The sequence below is a fragment of the Sarcophilus harrisii genome, chromosome 2 (genome assembly GCF_902635505.1).
Source record: "Sarcophilus harrisii chromosome 2, mSarHar1.11, whole genome shotgun sequence".
Lineage (NCBI taxonomy): Eukaryota > Metazoa > Chordata > Mammalia > Dasyuromorphia > Dasyuridae > Sarcophilus > Sarcophilus harrisii.
In genome coordinates, this window is record NC_045427.1 from 500612759 (window position 1) to 500631936 (window position 19178).

At 33.5% G+C, this 19178-nt stretch overlaps 1 protein-coding gene across 3 annotated transcripts in view; it reads right to left on the reverse strand.

Annotated features, from left to right (window-relative positions):
- Positions 1 to 457: 457 nt before the first annotated feature.
- SECISBP2L (SECIS binding protein 2 like) overlaps positions 458 to 19178 on the reverse strand; it is a 79681-nt gene continuing 60960 nt past the window's right edge. For all 3 annotated transcript variants that reach the window (XM_031955168.1, XM_031955170.1, XM_031955167.1), the window contains exons 17-18: positions 13961 to 14180; positions 458 to 5145 (exon numbers count right to left, since the gene is read on the reverse strand). In XM_031955168.1, coding sequence (XP_031811028.1) covers positions 4472 to 5145; positions 13961 to 14180 — 894 coding nt within the window. In that variant the 3' untranslated portion in view covers positions 458 to 4471. The remainder of the gene's footprint in view (positions 5146 to 13960; positions 14181 to 19178) is intronic.

A 19178-nucleotide genomic window follows, 5' to 3' on the forward strand; every position in this document is an offset into this window, starting at 1 on the left:
TAATGTAAATTTTATAATGTAACTTTCTCATAAGAAAAATAGCCTGATCAGTGCCTGTGATATGTATCAAATTCTTATTAATTATATAATTATTAGTATAACAGTACATGTACATAACTTACAAATAAACACATTTATGTGATATACATGCTCAAAATTCAACCAAAAAAGTTGGGAATCTACCAGACTAGGATAGTGCTCTCCAAACTTTTTTCATCATACAAACTCAGTTGCTTTTGTGGGTGCCTGAGAGTAAGGTTAGACTACAATTTCAAGAGGTTAAGGCCTTGACAAGAATGTTGGAAGCTTATATAATTTTGAAAGGTGAAGGAGCTGGGAAATGCTGAGCTGTAATGTGTGAAGAAGGATGAGTGAGGTTCCAGGACTGGCTATCAAAGGAATTTCAGAAACATGCAACAATATTCTTCTGGAAAGCCGTTTCAGTTTTCAACAATCCTACAGCCAAAATTTCCCCAGATTTATTCCATACTCATGATGTTGAGGAATAACTACACCTATGTGTACTATAATAAAAGACAAAATCTCTACAATCATTTTATTGGTTATTAAGAGTCCCCACTAATATTTACATAGTGCAAAAAAGCTGTTATTACTCCAAAATGATTAACAGAACAGTTATCTTAATATAGCAAAAAAACAAAAAAATTTTAAACAAAACCTTCATGTTCTAATTCACACTAAATTTGCTAAATTAATACTAGAGTATAATAAGTTTAAAGATATTAAATTATAGATAAATGTAGCATTTAATTATGAAATATTTAAAATAAAGGAAAACACTATTACACACAACATATGAACACTTTAGAGGTTAGATGTGCCAACAGCAAGTTTTCAGTACTTGGGATTCAAATTTCAAGTTAAACAGACATTTTGGTAGTATTTGTGGTGTGTGGCTGGGTTGATAACCTTATGGTTTTTCATTATGGCTTCACACTCTGCTTATTGAGGGAAAGGAAAGAGAAGAGTTTGTTTATAAATAAATCTCAAGTTCACTGCAATTTAAAGAAAACTTATTAAAACCCAGTACATATTTAAAAGATTAAGCTAATATTCTGATGAGTTGGCACAACTTATAGTAAATACTTAAAATGACAGTTTTTAAAGCAAACAGCAGCTTTTCAAACAGTAATACTCTGTATACATAAATTTAAAGTAATATTGTATTAAATTTAAAGTCAAAGAAATTAATGCAACCACGTGTAGCTCATCACCCATTTGCACATAACATTTTCTACTCCTCCCCATCCCACCCCAACTTATGTTAAGAAAATCACTCAAGTGCATTATTCCGACATGAACAGTTTCTGAATATTTAATTAATGAACTACATTAATTAACTTTTGACTAAATTTCTTTCCCAAATATTGGAGGCATATAAAATACCTTTTCTGTAAAAATGACCTCCAGTCAGCTATTTTAAAAACTGTCCTTCCAACTATATCCTCATATTATTTTCCCCATAATTAGTCAAAAGAAATATATTACAGGATTTACAAATGATTTAAACTAAAAATTAAAACTAATACAAACATTTGTTTTATGAGTAGTTATCTTCACAGCAAACAAAGCTACGGTAGCAAGAAAATCTGTTTGGGGAGTGTAACAATTCACATAGTAAATCATATACCTATATATTGAAATAGAAATATAAAATTTCAAATAATTAATCCCAATAAAATAACCTAGCCAAAAATTAGAAAAAGCTATGCCTTTGAGTGCTGATAGAATTAACTTTCATTATCATGAATTCTCTTTCTTGTTCTCCAAATGTTCCCTCAAAAACTCCTAATTTTTGGATACTAGAAGACTTTCTCCACATACTGTAGTTATTACAATTATAACATTATTATAATTTATCAAAAGGAAACAAGTCCTAAGCACATTATTAATACTTAAGCATATTCTCTCAGCATGGTAGCACATCCTTTGCCAAATTTTGGTTTAGCCTCTAGAGGTGACCTGTCTCCTATTATAAAAAGGCCATGGTCCCTTGGGTGTGTTGGCAGAATGGATACTACAATTGCGAGAGGAACTATTGCACACATTATAGAATACTTCTGAAATCTATAGCAAAATTACAAGTAATTGGTGGTTTGAGGATTACCCGAACTTTTCCTGTATACAAAGTCAAAAAACTTTAAAATGACAATTCAAGTTCAGAAAAGATATATAAAATATAAGAAACCATTGTAATGTCATTATTTCAAGATCAAGAGTTATCTGAATCACTGACACTGACTGACTAATCAAAGGAAATATACATCATGGAAAGTACTAAAATCTTTTAATTCACTTTTTGAGGGGAAGAGAGATTGTCAGTAGTTCAAAACCTCTATCATTTCCTATGCTGGCTAACATTTCTATATGTAGAAAGTAAGATCTGCCTTGTAACTATCCATGATTACAATTTATGAGGCATCATTCCTTACATACGGCATTCTTAAAATGCCCGTTCCTTAGTGCCTAGGAAGTTTATATTGGGGAACAAAAGAAAAAGACAACAGTGCTCCCCCTTCATATAGCTTCCCCTATATTAAAAGATTATCACTATTTTCTAGACATCTATGTCTCAATTGTGAGTATTTTATATAATCCACAGATTTTCTGTAGGTCTCAAACACTCATTAGCATCTCAAAGAAGGCTAACATTAATCATTAACCCTAGAATGTCCAAAAACTAAAATGCCAACACTGTTAAAATACCAAAACTAATACAGTAGTTCCAATGAGTTAAATATTCTGCCCAATTCTCCTCTTCTGGCTTTGCGAGGCACAACCTGTCAGGTAGTAGTAGAATGGCAAGGAGAGAACTCTATTTCTGTCCATCCCTATATTTCATGTTTGAACCAATCTTATTGCCTAGGTAAGTGAGAGCTGGTGAGCAGAAAGTTGATTTGGTTTTGTGTTAGAGGTGGAGATAGGATGGTCTGATTCTCCTACCCTCACAAACCTGAATATTTCATGAGAGTCTTTTAGGTGTCTGATTGGAGGTGGAGAATTGAGCTCAGTAAGTTTAACTCCTCAAAGCAGGTAGTTTCTGTGCACACATTGCTAAAGAAGGGCAGTGATATGAAAATTTTTCTTAAGCGATCAAGGAGTAAATATACAGTACATACAACTGCTTACTCTGAATCATCATCTGGTAAATTTCACTACAACTTTGACAACTTCCTCTCTTCTTCTATATTTGCTCTTCAAAGCAAAGTCATCAGGATATCTGTTGCAGTTCTGTAAATGCTTTGTCTCTCCTCTACATCAGTAGCTATGGTCTTCCTTCTTTATTTTACAGAAGATATATCACTAGGCTAGTACAACTGACATGCAAATATTTCATTCTATACAAGATTTTATGTTCCAAACCAGAGCTTTAACTCAAGTCAAGAGGGTCATGATCCAGAAACATGCAAGATATCATTCTCTCAAAATCCAAGCCTCACCTTTGATTACTCTATATCGAGTGCTTCAGTTATAAAAGTTACACTTAACTATTAAATATTTACCTGTCAAAACATGCCAAATTCTGTATAATATAGATGATGTACAACAGCATTCCTGAGGTAAAGTGAGTAAAAAACAAATATCAGAATGAGGGTGATCATGGTTTACTTTTCCATAATTGTAGGAAATTAGTATTAGCTGTGACAAACACAGACTATCATTGGTCACCATGGTTTAAGTTTCCTCCTCTACTATAAAAGTTTTAGAGGTATTATCCTCATTGCAATTTACATCTTTCTAAACACAATAATAGTCTTTGAAAGAAGCTTTCAAAGGCCAAGTAACAGTTTCATCAAATTTAGCACGAAACACTTCTGGTACTAGTCATCCTCTTCCTTTCAATTAGGTGGGCTGTTTTGTTTCCGATGCATTACCCCACCATTTTTATAGCAGCCAGAAAAGTTCCCCCTCCTCCTCCCTCCCACTGTTTTCATTAGAAAAACATGGGCAGAGAAATTAAAATTACAGTGGGATACTCAGGATGAAAATGCCAGTAAATTGTTGTTGATCTTAAAACTTGTATCTTCTATTTTCAAAATATGAGTCTAAGTAGGCATTTTAAAATTATTTCTCTTAAAACTGGTCTTTTTAACATTAGTTTCTATCACAGAAAAAGCTAGAACTTATCTGTCAAAATTTTCATAGATAGCTCATAGAAATACATTTTGATGTTATTTAAAGCTAAGCTACAGATCATAAAGAAACAATTAACAAAGACAACTACAAAAATATTTCTGTTGGGAATTAAATACACTTATTAAACATTTAACAGTGCAAAATGTTGAGATGAAGCATAAAAGGTAATGGCTGCAACCCTTACAGTTAATTTTATATATAATATATATATATATATATATAAATATATATATACACACACATAAATACATATATATGTGTGTATATATGCACACACACATATATATTTTTTAATTTCCTGAGTTATGAATTTTTATGTTGTAGTAGAATCAGAATGTTCTTTATTAAGAGAATTGCAGCTGTTAGGTTTCTCTTGGACATTGCTTGCTTGTTTATCAGTTGTCCATTCCTCAATGTCAGTTACTGGATCTGTTTGCTCTGGAACCTCTATTTCCTCTTCTCCACTTTGTTCAGTATTGTCTTCCTCTGCTCCATTAAGGGTCTTCCCAAGTTGAAGAGTTTCCATAGTTCTTTGGGTTTCTGAGACCCATGATTCAATTCTACTGTTGAGTTGCACTTCTACAGATATGGGTTCATGGGGGTAATCTTCATCATCATCATCATCTTCATCCTCTTCTTCCTCAAGCATTCCTGGTACAAGAGTACTTGTGGTACTAGTAATAGAAGAATTCAAAATATCTCGGCAGCTCCCATCCAAAGACCCTGTCTCTGTACTCTGCTGTGACGCCCATTCTAAGTCATCTGGTTTCACCTCCTCTTTGTCACTCACTGCACATTTCCCAGGGTTTGTAGTTGAGGCAGTGGCACCAGTAGTCACTGAGGGTAGTTGTTTATTAACAAGAACCTTGTCGTTTGGGATTTTATTGGATGTTTCAGGTGCAATGGTCTTATTATATGAAGCATCTCTCTCATTTTCGGATGTTTCTAGTCCATCTGAGGTTTCTACCATGTTTCTCCAATTTGTTTCTGTAAGTAGCAAAACAGATATTTTCATCAGATTATTTCAAAACTTGCCAACAATCATAATGCAAAAAATTAAGAAATTTTTCCTTGTAAGAGATTTCAGCAGCATTTCAGTCCATCCTATACTTGGGAAGAATCCCCATTATAAGCTATCCAGCTTTAAGCTCTCCAAGAAAGAACCCACCACCAAGGCAGGTTTTTTCATTTTGGAGCAGTTCTAATTGTTAGACACTTTTTTCCTCACATAGAGCTTAAATTAACCTATGCAAAACTACCCACTACTCATAATTCTTTCTTCTGTGGCCAAAAAGAATAAGTCTGATCCCTCTTGTATCACAAGCTTTTTCACATACCTGAATACGGGTATCATATCACCTCAGTGGATTTTTTTTTCAGCCTAAATATCCTATGTCCCTTCAATTAATCCCTATATAATATAGAAATAAGGACCTTTCCTATCCTGGTTCTTCTTCACTATACACTACTTAGTTTTATCAGCATCCTTCTTAAAATATGGGGTGCAGAGTTGAACACAATACTCTAGATGTAGATTTATTAGAAGAAAATACAGAAAATCTATCACCTCCTAATTTCTAGGAGCTGTGCTTATACAAACATAAGCCATTGTGGCCATAACGGCAAGATGCCATTAGCTTTTTCGACTGTCACATTGCATTGCTGACACATCTTGACCATGCCTCCCCTATCTTTTTTTGTGACACTGATTTCTGAACCCAATTCTCTGGTGAATTGTAGTTTTTAGATTTAGCTCAATCTTCAAACCTGTTGAAATTTATCTAGTTCCTGGCTGTCTTCTGGCATGACAGCTATCCTTCTCAGCTTTGATTCATCTAAAATTTTGTTGAGCTTGCCATTTATGCTTTTATTCAATCAACTGATATAAATGTTACAACATCCAAAGAAAAGTCAAGGCCCCAGAAGCACTCTGCTGGAGAGGTCCTGCCAAGATGACCTTGAACCTTTAATAACCATCCTAGGAGCCTGGTGATTTCAACAGTTCTGAATCCATCCAGCTGTATTGTTATCCAGCCAACATCTCTCTATTTTTCCATAGGAAAAACATGAAAGATTTTACTATCTGCTTTGTTAAAATCTAAGTAAAAATTTGTTACAAGAGATAGTGATTAAAAAAAAGAAATTAAGAAATAAAAGAGAATCAAAGAAAATCTTTAAATACATCAAAAAAAGAAAGAGATACACAGAGAGGATAGTATTTGTACTTTTAACAATGTTGACACTTCAAAAAACCCTGAATATTGTAGATTCACAGCTTCATAAACAATCCTCATGCTTCTGAGCTTTTTTGTATATAGAAATATTTATGCCTATTGATTATACAAATTATGAACCTGATTTTAGATTTAGTTCAATTTTCAAACCTGCTGAAATTTGTCTAGTTCCTGACTTGAATACAAGTTCATAATTTAATTTTTTTTTAAATCTAGGTAAAAAATATCAGTTTAGAAATCCTATCAAAAGAAAGAAATAAGATTGCTCTGTCCTTGATGAAGCCAGGCTGTCTTGAGGATCCATAATTTCGCCAGTTATGATTTATTCCTCTTAATGATGTAAATCTCAAATACTTTGTGCCTTATAACTATTTATGAGTTGGTATGGTCAAAAAAAATTTTTAAATATTATTTAGTGGCCCATTCGCTAAATGATGTGTTTCTGCACTTAGCTAACTAAGCTCATCCTCTGGGCAAATGAATATGGTGCAGAGTCTGCTGATGATCAGATGCTCTAGACCATTTTAGCTTTGGGCCTTCCAGAGAAGGTGCTCCATGAAAAAAGCCTTCAAGTACTCAGATCCCCTGCATATTTGATGAGGATTTGTGGTAGAACTTTAGTGGAGAGATCATAATCACAGGAGAAAAATAAGAATTTCATATTTAATGAGAAGAAGTTAATCCTATGCCATATGCTTAGAAAAACAATCACAGAATGTTAGAATGAGGTTAATCTCATGACCTAGATAAAAAAACTGAAAGCCAGCTAAGTTAAGTGTCTTATTTAAGGTCACATACCTCACCAGTTGTCGAACCAAGACTAGAAATTATGCCTTTTGATTCAAAATAAAATGTTCTTTTTCTTAGCTAAATAAATAAATAAGTGAATGTTTTTGTTAGGCTTATCTGCAGTTAAGACTCAGCAAGTAATTTTAGAGTAGAGAATATAAGTGAGAGCAAGACAAAGAATAACAGAATGTCATTGTTAGAGAGGAACCGCAAAGAGACATCTAATCCAACTCAGACCTGATCAAAAATCCTGCAACATAGCTGAAAAAAGATCAACTAGCTTTTGCTTAAAGCCCTTGAGTAAAAAATAATTCTAGGGCCAATTAGGTGGCAGAATGGATAGGGTGCTGCTTAGAGTCAGGAAGACCCGAGTTCAAATTCAGCCTCAACTATTTACTACTTGTGTACCTGGGACAACTCACTTAACCAGACTGCCTTAAAAAAAAAGACTCTTTTCTTAAGTAACTCATTCTAACTTAGAAGGTCTAGTAGATAATGAAGTTTTTCCTTACATCAAGCCTAAACTTTTCTCTTTACAACTTTCATCTATTACTTTCAATTTTGTCCACTGAGGCCAAAAAGAAAAAAAGTCTAATTTCTTCTATGTCATAACCCTAAAAATACTAGAAGACAACTAGGCTTATATCCCAAAGAGATCATAAAGAAGGGAAAGGGGTCTGTATGTGCAAGAATGTTTGTGGCAGCCCTCTTTGTAGTGGCCAGGAACTGGAAACTGAGTGGATGCCCATCAATTGGAGAATGGCTAAATAAATTGTGGTATTATGAATGTTATGGAATATTATTGTTCAGTAAGAAATTACTAGCAGAATGATTTCAGAAAGGCCTGGAGAGACTTACACGAACTGATGCTGAGTGAAACGAGCAGGGCCAGGAGATCCTTATATACTTCAACAATACTATATGATGATCAATTCTGATGGACCTGGCCATCTTCAGCAATGAGATGAACCAAATCAGTTCCAATGGAGCAGTAATGAACTGAACCAGCTACGCCCAGCGAAAGAATTCTGGAGGATGACTAAGAATGATTACATTGAATTTCCAATCCCTATATTTTTGCCTGCCTACATTTTGGATTTCCTTCACAGGCTAATTGTACAATATTTCAGAATCTAATTCTTTTTGTATAGCAAAATAATTGGTTAGCTATGTATACTTATTGTGTATCTAATTTATACTCTAATATATTTAACATCTACTGATGGTCATCCTGCCATCTAGGGGAGGGGGTGGGGGGAAGGAGGGGAAAAATTGGAACAAAAGGTTTGACAATTGCCAATGTTATAAAATTACTCATACATATAACTTGTAAATAAAAAGCTATTGAAAAAAAAAAGAGAGAGAAAGAGAAAAATACTAGAAGACAAGTTTCATATCTCCTGTAAAGTCTTTTCTTCTTCAGGATAATTATATTCAAATTAATTTTTTTTTTACTCATGAGGAATCAGTAAGTAGACAAAACAATAGGAATCAGGAGATGTTATCTCTACAATCTTAGGAGAATTATTAATTCTCACTGGAAAAATGAGGAAGTTGGAAGGACTAGTATTTCTGCTTCCTCATCTGTGAAATGGGACTAAGAATCCCTGCCTTAGTAAGCTCACAGAGGTTTTGAGATGATCAAATAAGAAAAAAATATGTAAAAATTACTTGGAAAATATAAAGTTCTAAATAAATAATAATTATACAGGAGTATTTGCAAGATAGTGGCAATTTGTCTAATGTAAAAAAAAAACACTGAATTATATAGGTGAACAAATGTCAAGAGAGACAATGAAATAAAACATGACAAAATAGTGGCATTCACTTAAATAGAACTTTATAGTATTTTATATATATTACTCATTTGATTCTTATAATAGCCTTTACATGAGATATGTGAATAGAGCCAGAATTTGAACACAGGTCGTTAACTCAAAAGCCCAGTCCTCTTGCTGCCATAATACCACAACTGCTAAATACCATCATTTAAAAAGTTAATGTATTACTTAGGAAAGAACTCCCTTTACAATTATATACCTTTTACAGCTATGGGTAAGAAATTATTCTTAATCAATTACAAAACATGAAATGGATAAATTTGATTACATCAAATTGAAAGAAGGGAGTAAAAGATTATTAAGTAATGTCTTAAAGGAGGGAAAAGGGATGGAATCAAAAGCACAGACCAAAGATTCTGCAAGAAGGAGAAAGAAAGAATGAGGGAAAAATAAAGAAGCAAACCTTTACCTTTCATAAGATTATTTATTTATTATGGATTTTTTTTGTCTGATGTTTTCATGGGTTTGTGTCATCTAGTTGTATCTATCCTTTTATCTTTTATAAATATCCTTTTTTTTTTTTTCCTGAGGCAATTGGGGTTAAGTGACTTGGCTAGAGTCACACAGCTAGGAAGTATTTGAGAGGTCCTCCTCTCAGGTCCTCCTGACTTCAGGGCTGGTGCTCTATACACTGCGCCACCTAGCTGCCCCTTCAAAATATAATATTAAAACATGAGTTCAGCAGAAGATTGCATAGATAGCCACATTGGTTTCTTCAGATGCCTGATCCTTCTTCATCCTGACAGTATTTTCAAAATGTCTTTGCTTCTGTCTCTTAAGGTTTTCTTCAGCTAACTTGAGGCACACTTTTTTCTTAAAGTCTCCATGGAATTTATCTTTTTCTGAGTCCTTTTGAAATATTCCTTCCTAATATCTACCTTAAGTTTATGAGAATATTCAGTGTTTGTCAAGACTAAGACTAAGTGCCAGTGGCATTAGAGGTTACTTCCTTCAAATTTCAATTTAAGGCCCTCATTAGGTAAGCAAATATCTTGCTAAATTAAATGTCTTTTTCACATTTGAGAAATGTACCTGTCTCCTGCCAGAAGCTCATCATTTTGATATTAAAAGCCAAGGAACAGAAAACCAAATCCTATTTGACACTATCCCTTCAGCTATTCACTTTTCATATCTGTCTCTTCCTTGAAAGGTTTTAGTGTTCAAAAAATCTGACATATAAAAATGAAAATAAAAATTAGGGGGAAAACCCTCCTATTCTTTTATTATCTAAGTCAAAAGAACTTAGGAAAACAGAAAGAGCTGGTAAATTGAATAGCTTGACCATTTATTCAATGGGTTAGGGAATGCCTGTCATTTCTGATCTGAAAATGAAACCTAACTGGCTCCCAAATTGGAAACAAGAACTTGGCAAACAATCTAAAAGGAGCTGAATAAAAAAAGAGACAAGGTATCTACTTCTAGCTGCCATAAGAGGTATGATACAATGTTGAAGTAAAAATAGATGGTCACTAGAAAGATAAGACCAAGCTAGTAGCTTAGAAAAATAAAATCATATTGCTCCAGAATATATTTATAGTATTTAGTAATTTTACTATATCTATGCTATATCTATATAATATGATTTCACTAAATACTAATAATTATAAAATAGATCATTAATAATCAGTTAGTGGTCATGATTCAGAAAAACAGGAAAAAAATCTAATGGATCCAGAGTAAAAATCTTTCCTCATTCAAAGGAAGTTCAGGAAATCAGAGCAAGATTGTAGAAAACCTCAACACCTTTACAATGGAATTCATTTTTTACCCAAATCCATTCCTCTCACAACCTTCCCCATTTCTGTTAAAATATACATTATCCAGTAACCAAGGTTCATATCACGAGTGTCATCCTTGATTACTTCCTCTCCCTTAAGCTTTCATATTCAACTAATAGCTAAGTCTTATAGATTCAATTTTTATTTGTGATTTTCTACATGGACAAATGCAATTGTCTCTCCTAATCAGTTTCTTTCATATCACTTTCTTTTATATACTCTACCTGCCAGTCAAACCAATCTTGTTGGCTATTCCCTGAACTCATCACTTTAGCATCTTTCTCTGTGCCTTTCTATAATGTAATGTGATTTATACACTTAGAAATTCCCCCTCATCTCCAGTTTTAGCATCCCTAATTTCCTTCACAATTCACTCCATTATCAATTGCTATGTTAAGCCTTTCCTAACTCTCCTCTGTTGTTAGTGTTCTCTTCTCTTCTAACTATCTTGCATTTATTTAACTGTGCATAGTATACTCTCCAATCCCAGCCCAGGAGCAGATAACTCTTTTTAAGATCACTTAGACGTACAAAAGAAGGAAAGCAGTAATATATCCAGCATTGTTGCAAAATAAGGGAGTAGAACAGATGATCATACTAACCCCAGGACGGATTACAACAGTTAAGAATAAAAGAAACAAGAGTAATAGTCGGCAAAACAGTCTGAACTCCCAGTATGTTTGGGCCCTTCCCTCACACCAATATGAGTCAGCATCTATTATGTGCTTAGCCCTGTTACTAGGCAGTGTTAAGAGAGAAGACAAGACCTTTGCCTTCAAAGAGTCTACAAGCTAATGCAAACACAAATAAAATATATATGAAACAAGTAAAAACAATTTAAAGTGTTAATATGTTCAATGAGAAGCAGCATGACAGAGTACATAGATGGCTCATAAGAACTGAGATTATATACATATTCTTGACTCTGACATATAACAAATGTATGAACATGAGCAAATTTTTTAATCTCTAAGTGTCCCAGGCTATTCTAAGATTAGTTCCAGATCTGCAACAATGAAGATTTTTCCATACTAGAAATTCCTTACACCAATGAAATCCTAAATTATAGTCCCTCTTAAAATAACATTAAATAAATAAATGGAATTTAGAAAGTAAATAAATATAAATAAAATAAATAAGACAAAAAAGTCTAGGAAGATCAGGAAGAAAGCACCAGTACCTAGAGGAAGGAGGAAAATCTCTAAAAGATAGTGCCTACTATAAATTTGGGAGGAAGTTAATAAATCTAAGCAAAGAAGTTAAGAAGCTATTGCACTAAAGGCATGAGGGTCAACCTGTGTGACTTTACAGGAGCAGAAGACAAAATTGAGATAAATTATCTCAATTGACTATCACATAGAACCCATGAACTGAAGTATTTTGAAATAAAACCGGAGGGAAGGAAGACTGAAGCTAAACTATGGAAGGCTTTGTTCCAGCCAAAGGAGTTTACATTTTACTTCAGGGACAGTAAGGAGTCACACTGAAGGTTTCTGAGCAGGAGAATGACATTATGAGTTCTATTTCAGATATACTAAGTTTGAATCATCATCAATGCGACACCCAGTGGGAGATGTCCAGAAGACCTTAGGAATATTTTCTGGATGATGAACAAGCTGATTTTAGAAAGTCCTGGAAAGATTTGTATGAACTGATGCTGAGCAAAACAAGCATAACCAGGAATACATTGCACACAATATCAGCAAGAATGTATAGTGATCAACTATAAAAGACTTGGTTCTCAAAGGTTCAAAGATCCAAAGCAATCCCAAAAGATTTTGGACAGAAAATGCCATGTGCATCCAGAAAAAGAACCATGGAAATTAAATCAACACATGTTATGTTCACTTCTTTTGTTTTTTTTCCCCTTTCTCCCATGGTTTTTCCCTTTTGCTGATTTTTCTCTCCCAATATAATCCATAAAGCAATGTGTGTTAAAAATAAAAAATTAAAGGAAAAAAAGAAATACATTTTGGATTCATCTAAACAAAGATAACTGAATTCATGGGAGCAAAAAGGATCAATGAAGAAAAAGACTTGGTGGGCAGTCTCATATAGGAATTTGGAGGCAGATGATGAATAAATGAAAGAAAACAAGAAGGATTAATCAGACAGGTAGAAAAAGCATGTGGAGAAAGTAATCACAGAAACCAAAGGAAAAGAAAAATATCCTAAACAAATTAACCAAGAAGGACTGATACTTTCTAATACATCAAGGAAAAAGTTTAGGGACTTAAATCATCCAGATTAACAAGATACAGGGTAAGAGCTGTATTGTAGAGAAGAGGAGTGGAATAATTATTGAAATAATGGAGGAAGAGAAGGAGAAATTCAGAAGTTTACAGTTCACAGGACTCATCAATGCCAAGGAGAAATCAGAGAAGAAGTAAAAGAGTATCTGGGAGTCTAGGGTGGAAAACAAAATTTCCCCAACAGGGGGGGAAAACAATTCAGCAGATCCTTGGAGTTAAGTGTCTTGAGAATAGCATTTTCCATTTTCCATTTTCCATTTTCATTAAGGAAAAAGATATGAAAGAAGATTACTGTGCTAGGGATCACACAAATTCAGGGAAAAGCTCCAGAACCTTGATAGTTAGATTCCTAGGAATCCTTAAGTGGCCTGATTCCTAAGACCAGTGGGATATAGGGAACAGAGTAACAGATTTGCAAAGGACTTTGGTTTGATGCTTAGTTCTGTCTGTGTGACCTTGTACAAATCACTTATTTCTGTGAACCTCAGTTTTCTCATCTGTAAAATGAGAAGGTTGAACTAAATAACTCTAAGATTCCTTCCACCATTAGATATATGATACCATAAACTTCTGGAATTGGGTGCAATTCTGAATAACATTAAAGTCTAGAATACAATTTAACTATAATACCATCTATTCAATTTCAGCCCAAATCTATTTTTTTCTGCCTTTTTTTTTTAAAGAAAATATTTTAAGGCAAACGTAACAAGTTTTGTTTTTTTTTTTTTAAATATATATGTGTAACTTTAATTTTGGGCAACTTGATTCTGATTATAAATAGAATGAAAAAAGGTAAGACTTTTTAAAAACCTTTTTAAGTACTTCTCTATAGTAAAGCAAACGAGTAATCTACCTCCAAAAATTATTTTAGACATTATAAGTTAAAATTAATAGATAAAACCACCTACCATATTCCTTTTCATTTACTTCGGAGATGGGTTCAGAAATAACACTGCAAAAAGAAATTGCACTTGCTGCAGAAGGATTCCGGGAATGGCCCATGTGATGGGGTACCTTCTTAACATTCTTCAAGGCTTCCTCAGCCTGTTCTTGTTCCATTGCTGCCACCATGTCCTTATAAGCTTTCCTGGCTTCCTCAGTCAGTTCTACCAACTTATTAAATAGGCTCTAAGTGGAGAAAAGAATTTTGGTTAATACTTTCTTTTCCTATACAATTTTAATTCAAGTTAATTTTAAAACATCCATAGTATTATTCTTAATCAAATAAAGATACACTCTAAAAGAAGTTATATTCAGATTGGGTGAAACAGCAAATCATAGACATAATTAATAACTTCACTCAAGAAAATGATAATAATGAGACATCATACCAAAATGTGTGGGATGCAGCCAAAGTGGTAATAAGGGGAAATTTCATATCTCTAGAGGCTTACTTGCATAAAATAGAGAAAGAGAAGGTCAACGAATTGGGCTTGCAACTAAAAATGCTAGAAAAGGAACAAATTAAAAACCCCCAGTCAAACACTAAACTTGAAATTCTAAAAATAAAAGGAGAGATCAATAAAATTGAAAGTAAAAAAACTATTGAATTAATTAATAAAACTAAAGAGTTGGTTCTATGAAAAAAACCAACAAAATAGACAAACCCTTAGTAAATCTGATTAAAAAAAGGAAAGAGGAAAATCAAATTGTTAGTCTTAAAAATGAAAAGGAGAAACTCAACTAATGAAGAGGAAATTAAGCTAATAATTAGGAATTACTTTGCCCAACTTTTGGCAATAAATGTCGACAACTTAAATGAAATGGAAGAATACCTTCAAAAATATAGCTTGCCCAGATTAACAGAGGAAGAAGTAAATATCCTAAACAGTCCCATCTTAGAAAAAGAAATAAAACAAGCTATTAACCAACTCCCTAAGAAAAAATCCCCAGGACCAGATGGATTTACATGTGAATTCTACCAAACATTTAAAGAACAATTAACCCTAATGCTATATAAACTATTTTAAAAAATAGGGACTGAAGGAGTCCTACCAAACTCCTTTTACAACACAGACATGGTACTGATACCTAAACCAGGTAGGCTGAAAACAGAGAAAGAAAATTATAGACCAATCTCCCTAATGAATATCGATGCTAAAATCTTAAATAAAATATTAGCAAAAAGATTACAGAAAATCATTCCTAGGATAATACACTATGACCAAATAGAATTTATACCAGGAATGCAGGGCTGGTTCAATATTAGGAAAACTATTAGCATAGTTGACTATATCAATAAGCAAACTACAAACCATATGATCATCTCAATAGATGCAGAAAAGCATTTGATAAAATCCAACATCCATTCCTAATAAAAACACTTGAGAGTATAGGAATAAATGGACTTTTTCTTAAAATAGTCAGGAGCATATATTTAAAACCATCAGTAAACATCATATGCAATGGGGAAAAACTGGAATCTTTCCCGGTAAGATCTGGAGTGAAGCAAGGTCGCCCACTGTCACCATTATTATTCAATATTGTATTAGAAACACTAGCCTCGGCAATAAGAGTCGAGAGAGATTAAGAATCAGAATAGGCAGTGAGGACACCAAACTATCACTCTTTGCAGATGATATGATGGTATACTTAGAGAACCCTAGAGATTCTAAGAAAAAGCTATTAGAAATAATCCATAACTTTAGCAAAGTTGCAGGTTATAAAATAAATCCCCATAAATCCTCAGCATTTTATACATCACCACAAAATCCAACAGCAAGCGATACAAAGAGAAATTCCATTCAGAATAACTGTCGACAGCATAAAATATTTGGGAATCTATCTACCAAAGGAAAGTCAGGAATTATATGAACTAAATTACAAAAAATTTTCCACACAAATAAAGTCAGACTTAAACAATTGGAAAAATATCAAGTCCTCCTGGATAGGTCGAGCGAATATAATAAAGATGACAATACTGCCTAAACTAATCTATTTATTTAGTGCTATACCAATCAGACTTCCAAGAAAATATTTTAATGATCTAGAAAAAATAACAACAAAATACATATGGAATAATAAAAGGTCAAGAATCTCAAAAGAATTAATGAAAAAAAAAATCAAATGAAGGTGGCCTAGCTGTACCTGATCTAAAACTATATTATAAAGCAGCAGTCACCAAAACCATTTGGCATTGGCTAAGAAATAGATTAGTTGATCAGTGGAACAGGTTAGGTTCACAAGACAGAATAGTCAACTATAGCAATTTAGTGTTTGACAAACCCAAAGATCCTAACTTTTGGGATAAGAATTCATTATTTGACAAAAACTGCTGGGATAACTGGAAATTAGTATGGCAGAAATTAGGCATAGACCCACACTTAACACCGTATACCAAGATAAGATCAAAATGGGTCCATGATTTAGACATAAAGAGCAAGATTATAAACAAATTGGAGGAACATAGGATAGTTAATCTCTCAGACTTGTGGAGGAGGAAGAAATTTGTGACTAAAGACGAACTAGAGACCATTATTGTTCACAAAATAGAAAATTTTGATTACATCAAATTAAAAAACTTCTGTACAAACAAAACTAATGTAAACAAGATTAGAAGGGAAGCAACAAACTGGGAAAAACATCTTCACAGTTAAAGGTTCTGATAAAGGCCTCATTTCCAAAATATATAGAGAATTGACTCTAATTTATAAGAAACCAAGCCATTCTCCAATTGATAAATAAATGGTCAAAGGATATGAACAGACAATTTTCAGACGATGAAATTGAAATTATTACCACTCATATGAAAGTGTTCCAAATCATTATTAATCAGAGAAATGCAAATTAAGATAACTCTGAGATACCACTACAGACCTGTCAGATTGGCTAAGATGACAGGAAAAAATGATGATGATTGTTGGAGGGGATGCGGGAAAACTGGAACACTGATACATTGTTGGTGGAGCTGTGAACAAATCCAACCATTCTGGAGAGCAATCTGGAATTATGCCCAAAAGTTATCAAACTGTGCATACCCTTTGATCCAGCAGTGTTTCTACTGGGCTTGTACCCCAAGGAGATACTAAAGAAGGGAAAGGGACCAATATGTGCCAAAATGTTTGTGGCAGCCCTGTTTGTAGTGGCTAGAAGCTGGAAACTGAGTGGATGCCCATCAATTGGAGAATGGTTGGGTAAATTGTGGTATATGAATGTTATGGAATATTATTGTTCTGTAAGAAATGACCAGCAGGATGAATACAAGAGGGATTGGAGAGAATTACATGAACTGATGCTAAGTGAAATGAGCAGAACCAAGAGATCATTATATACGTCAACAACGATACTGTATGAAGATGTAATCTGATGGAAGTGGATTTCTTTGAAAAAGAGACGTAATTCAGTTTCAATTGATCAATGATGGACAGAAGCAGCTACACCCAAAGAAAAAACACTGGGAAATGAATGTAAACTGTTTGCATTTTTGTTTTTCTTCCTGGGTTATTTTTACCTTTTGAATCCAATTCTCCCTGTGCAACAAGAAAACTGTTTGGATCTGCACACATACATTGTATCTAGGATATACTAGGACATATTCAACATATATAGGACTGCTTGCCTTCTAGGGGAGGGGGTGGAGGGTGGGAGGAAAAAATCAGAACAGAAGTGAGTGCAAGGGGTAATGTTGTAAAAAAATTACCCTGGCATGGATTCTGTCAACAAAAAGTTACTATAATAATAATAATTAAAAAAAAAGAAGTTATATTCAGTTATACATATATATATATGTGTGTGTGTGTATATATATATATATTAGTTATATTCAGTTCTGACACATTCTTGGATAAAGCATCCTCATGAACAAATTCCATTAAAAATGTATTAATTTGTGTATCTATGTGAACATGTAAATATGGATATAAATATATATATGCATGTAAATATATCTATAGCTCCTCCCCTCACAAAAACACACAGATATATTTATACACATAGATTTTCACATACACAAAAATGTGTGTATAAATCCTAAGCCTTCAATAACCTGAAAAATAGCTCCATATTAAAAAAAGAAAAGATATTTCTAGAAGTTTGGAACAGCTTCTGTCCCTCCACTCTGGAGGTTTACTAAAATAGTAACGCCCTTTACTAAAGTTTCCCTACTTTAACTGAGATTTAAAGGCAGAATGAGCAGACAACAAAAAAATTTCTGACCATTGAAAGCAATTATGGAGACAAGGAAGATCAAAACACACACTCAGAAGATGATGAAGTTGAAGCTGCTACATCCAAAGCCTCCAATAAAGGTAAGAATTAGTCTCAGGCCATGGACGAACTAAACAGGGACTTTGAAAATCAAGTAAGAAAGATAGAGGAAAAATTAGGGGAAAGAATTGAGAGAGATGCAAAAGGAAATACAAAAAAACTAATGAGAAGAATGCATTTTAAGGCATTTGTTCTGATTATTTGCAATATTTTTCCTTGATTTTTTTTCTCTCTCAATTGCCCCTTAATGTTTTTTTTTGTGTGTGTCTTCCCTCTGAGATTATGTCCAGTAGATTGTGTATCTATCTGGTTTGATTGAAATGTCCGGGCTAGCTTTCTGGAGGTTCTTGGGATCAGCCCGAGTCCTTGATCTTAGTGGAGAAGTGAGGAAGGCAGGACAGCAAAACTGACCAATTGGGAAAGGAGGTACAAAAGCTCACTGAGGAAAATAATTCCTTAAAAAAAAAATTGAGCAAATGGAAGCTAATGACTTTATGAAAAAATCAAGATACAATAAAGCAAAACCAAAAAAAAAAAAAAAAGAAGAAGAAGAAAAAAAATGTGAAATATTTCATTGAAAAAGAAAAAACTGACCTGGAAAATAGATCCAAAAGAAATAATTTAAAATTTTTTGATCTAGCCATGATCAAAAAAAGAGCCTGGACATCATCTTTCAAGAAATTATCAAGGAAAACTGTGCTGATATTCTAGAACCAAAGGGTAATACGGAAATTGAAAGAATCTACTGCTCTTTCAGGAGATGATATTTCAAAATGAAAACTCCCAGGAATATTATAGCCAAATTCTGGATCTCTCATATCAATGAAAAAATATTGCAAGCATCCAGAAAGAAGCAGTGGAGAAACAGTCGGGATTTAGCAAACTTTAGCAAGATTTAGCAGCTTCTACATTACTAGAGTA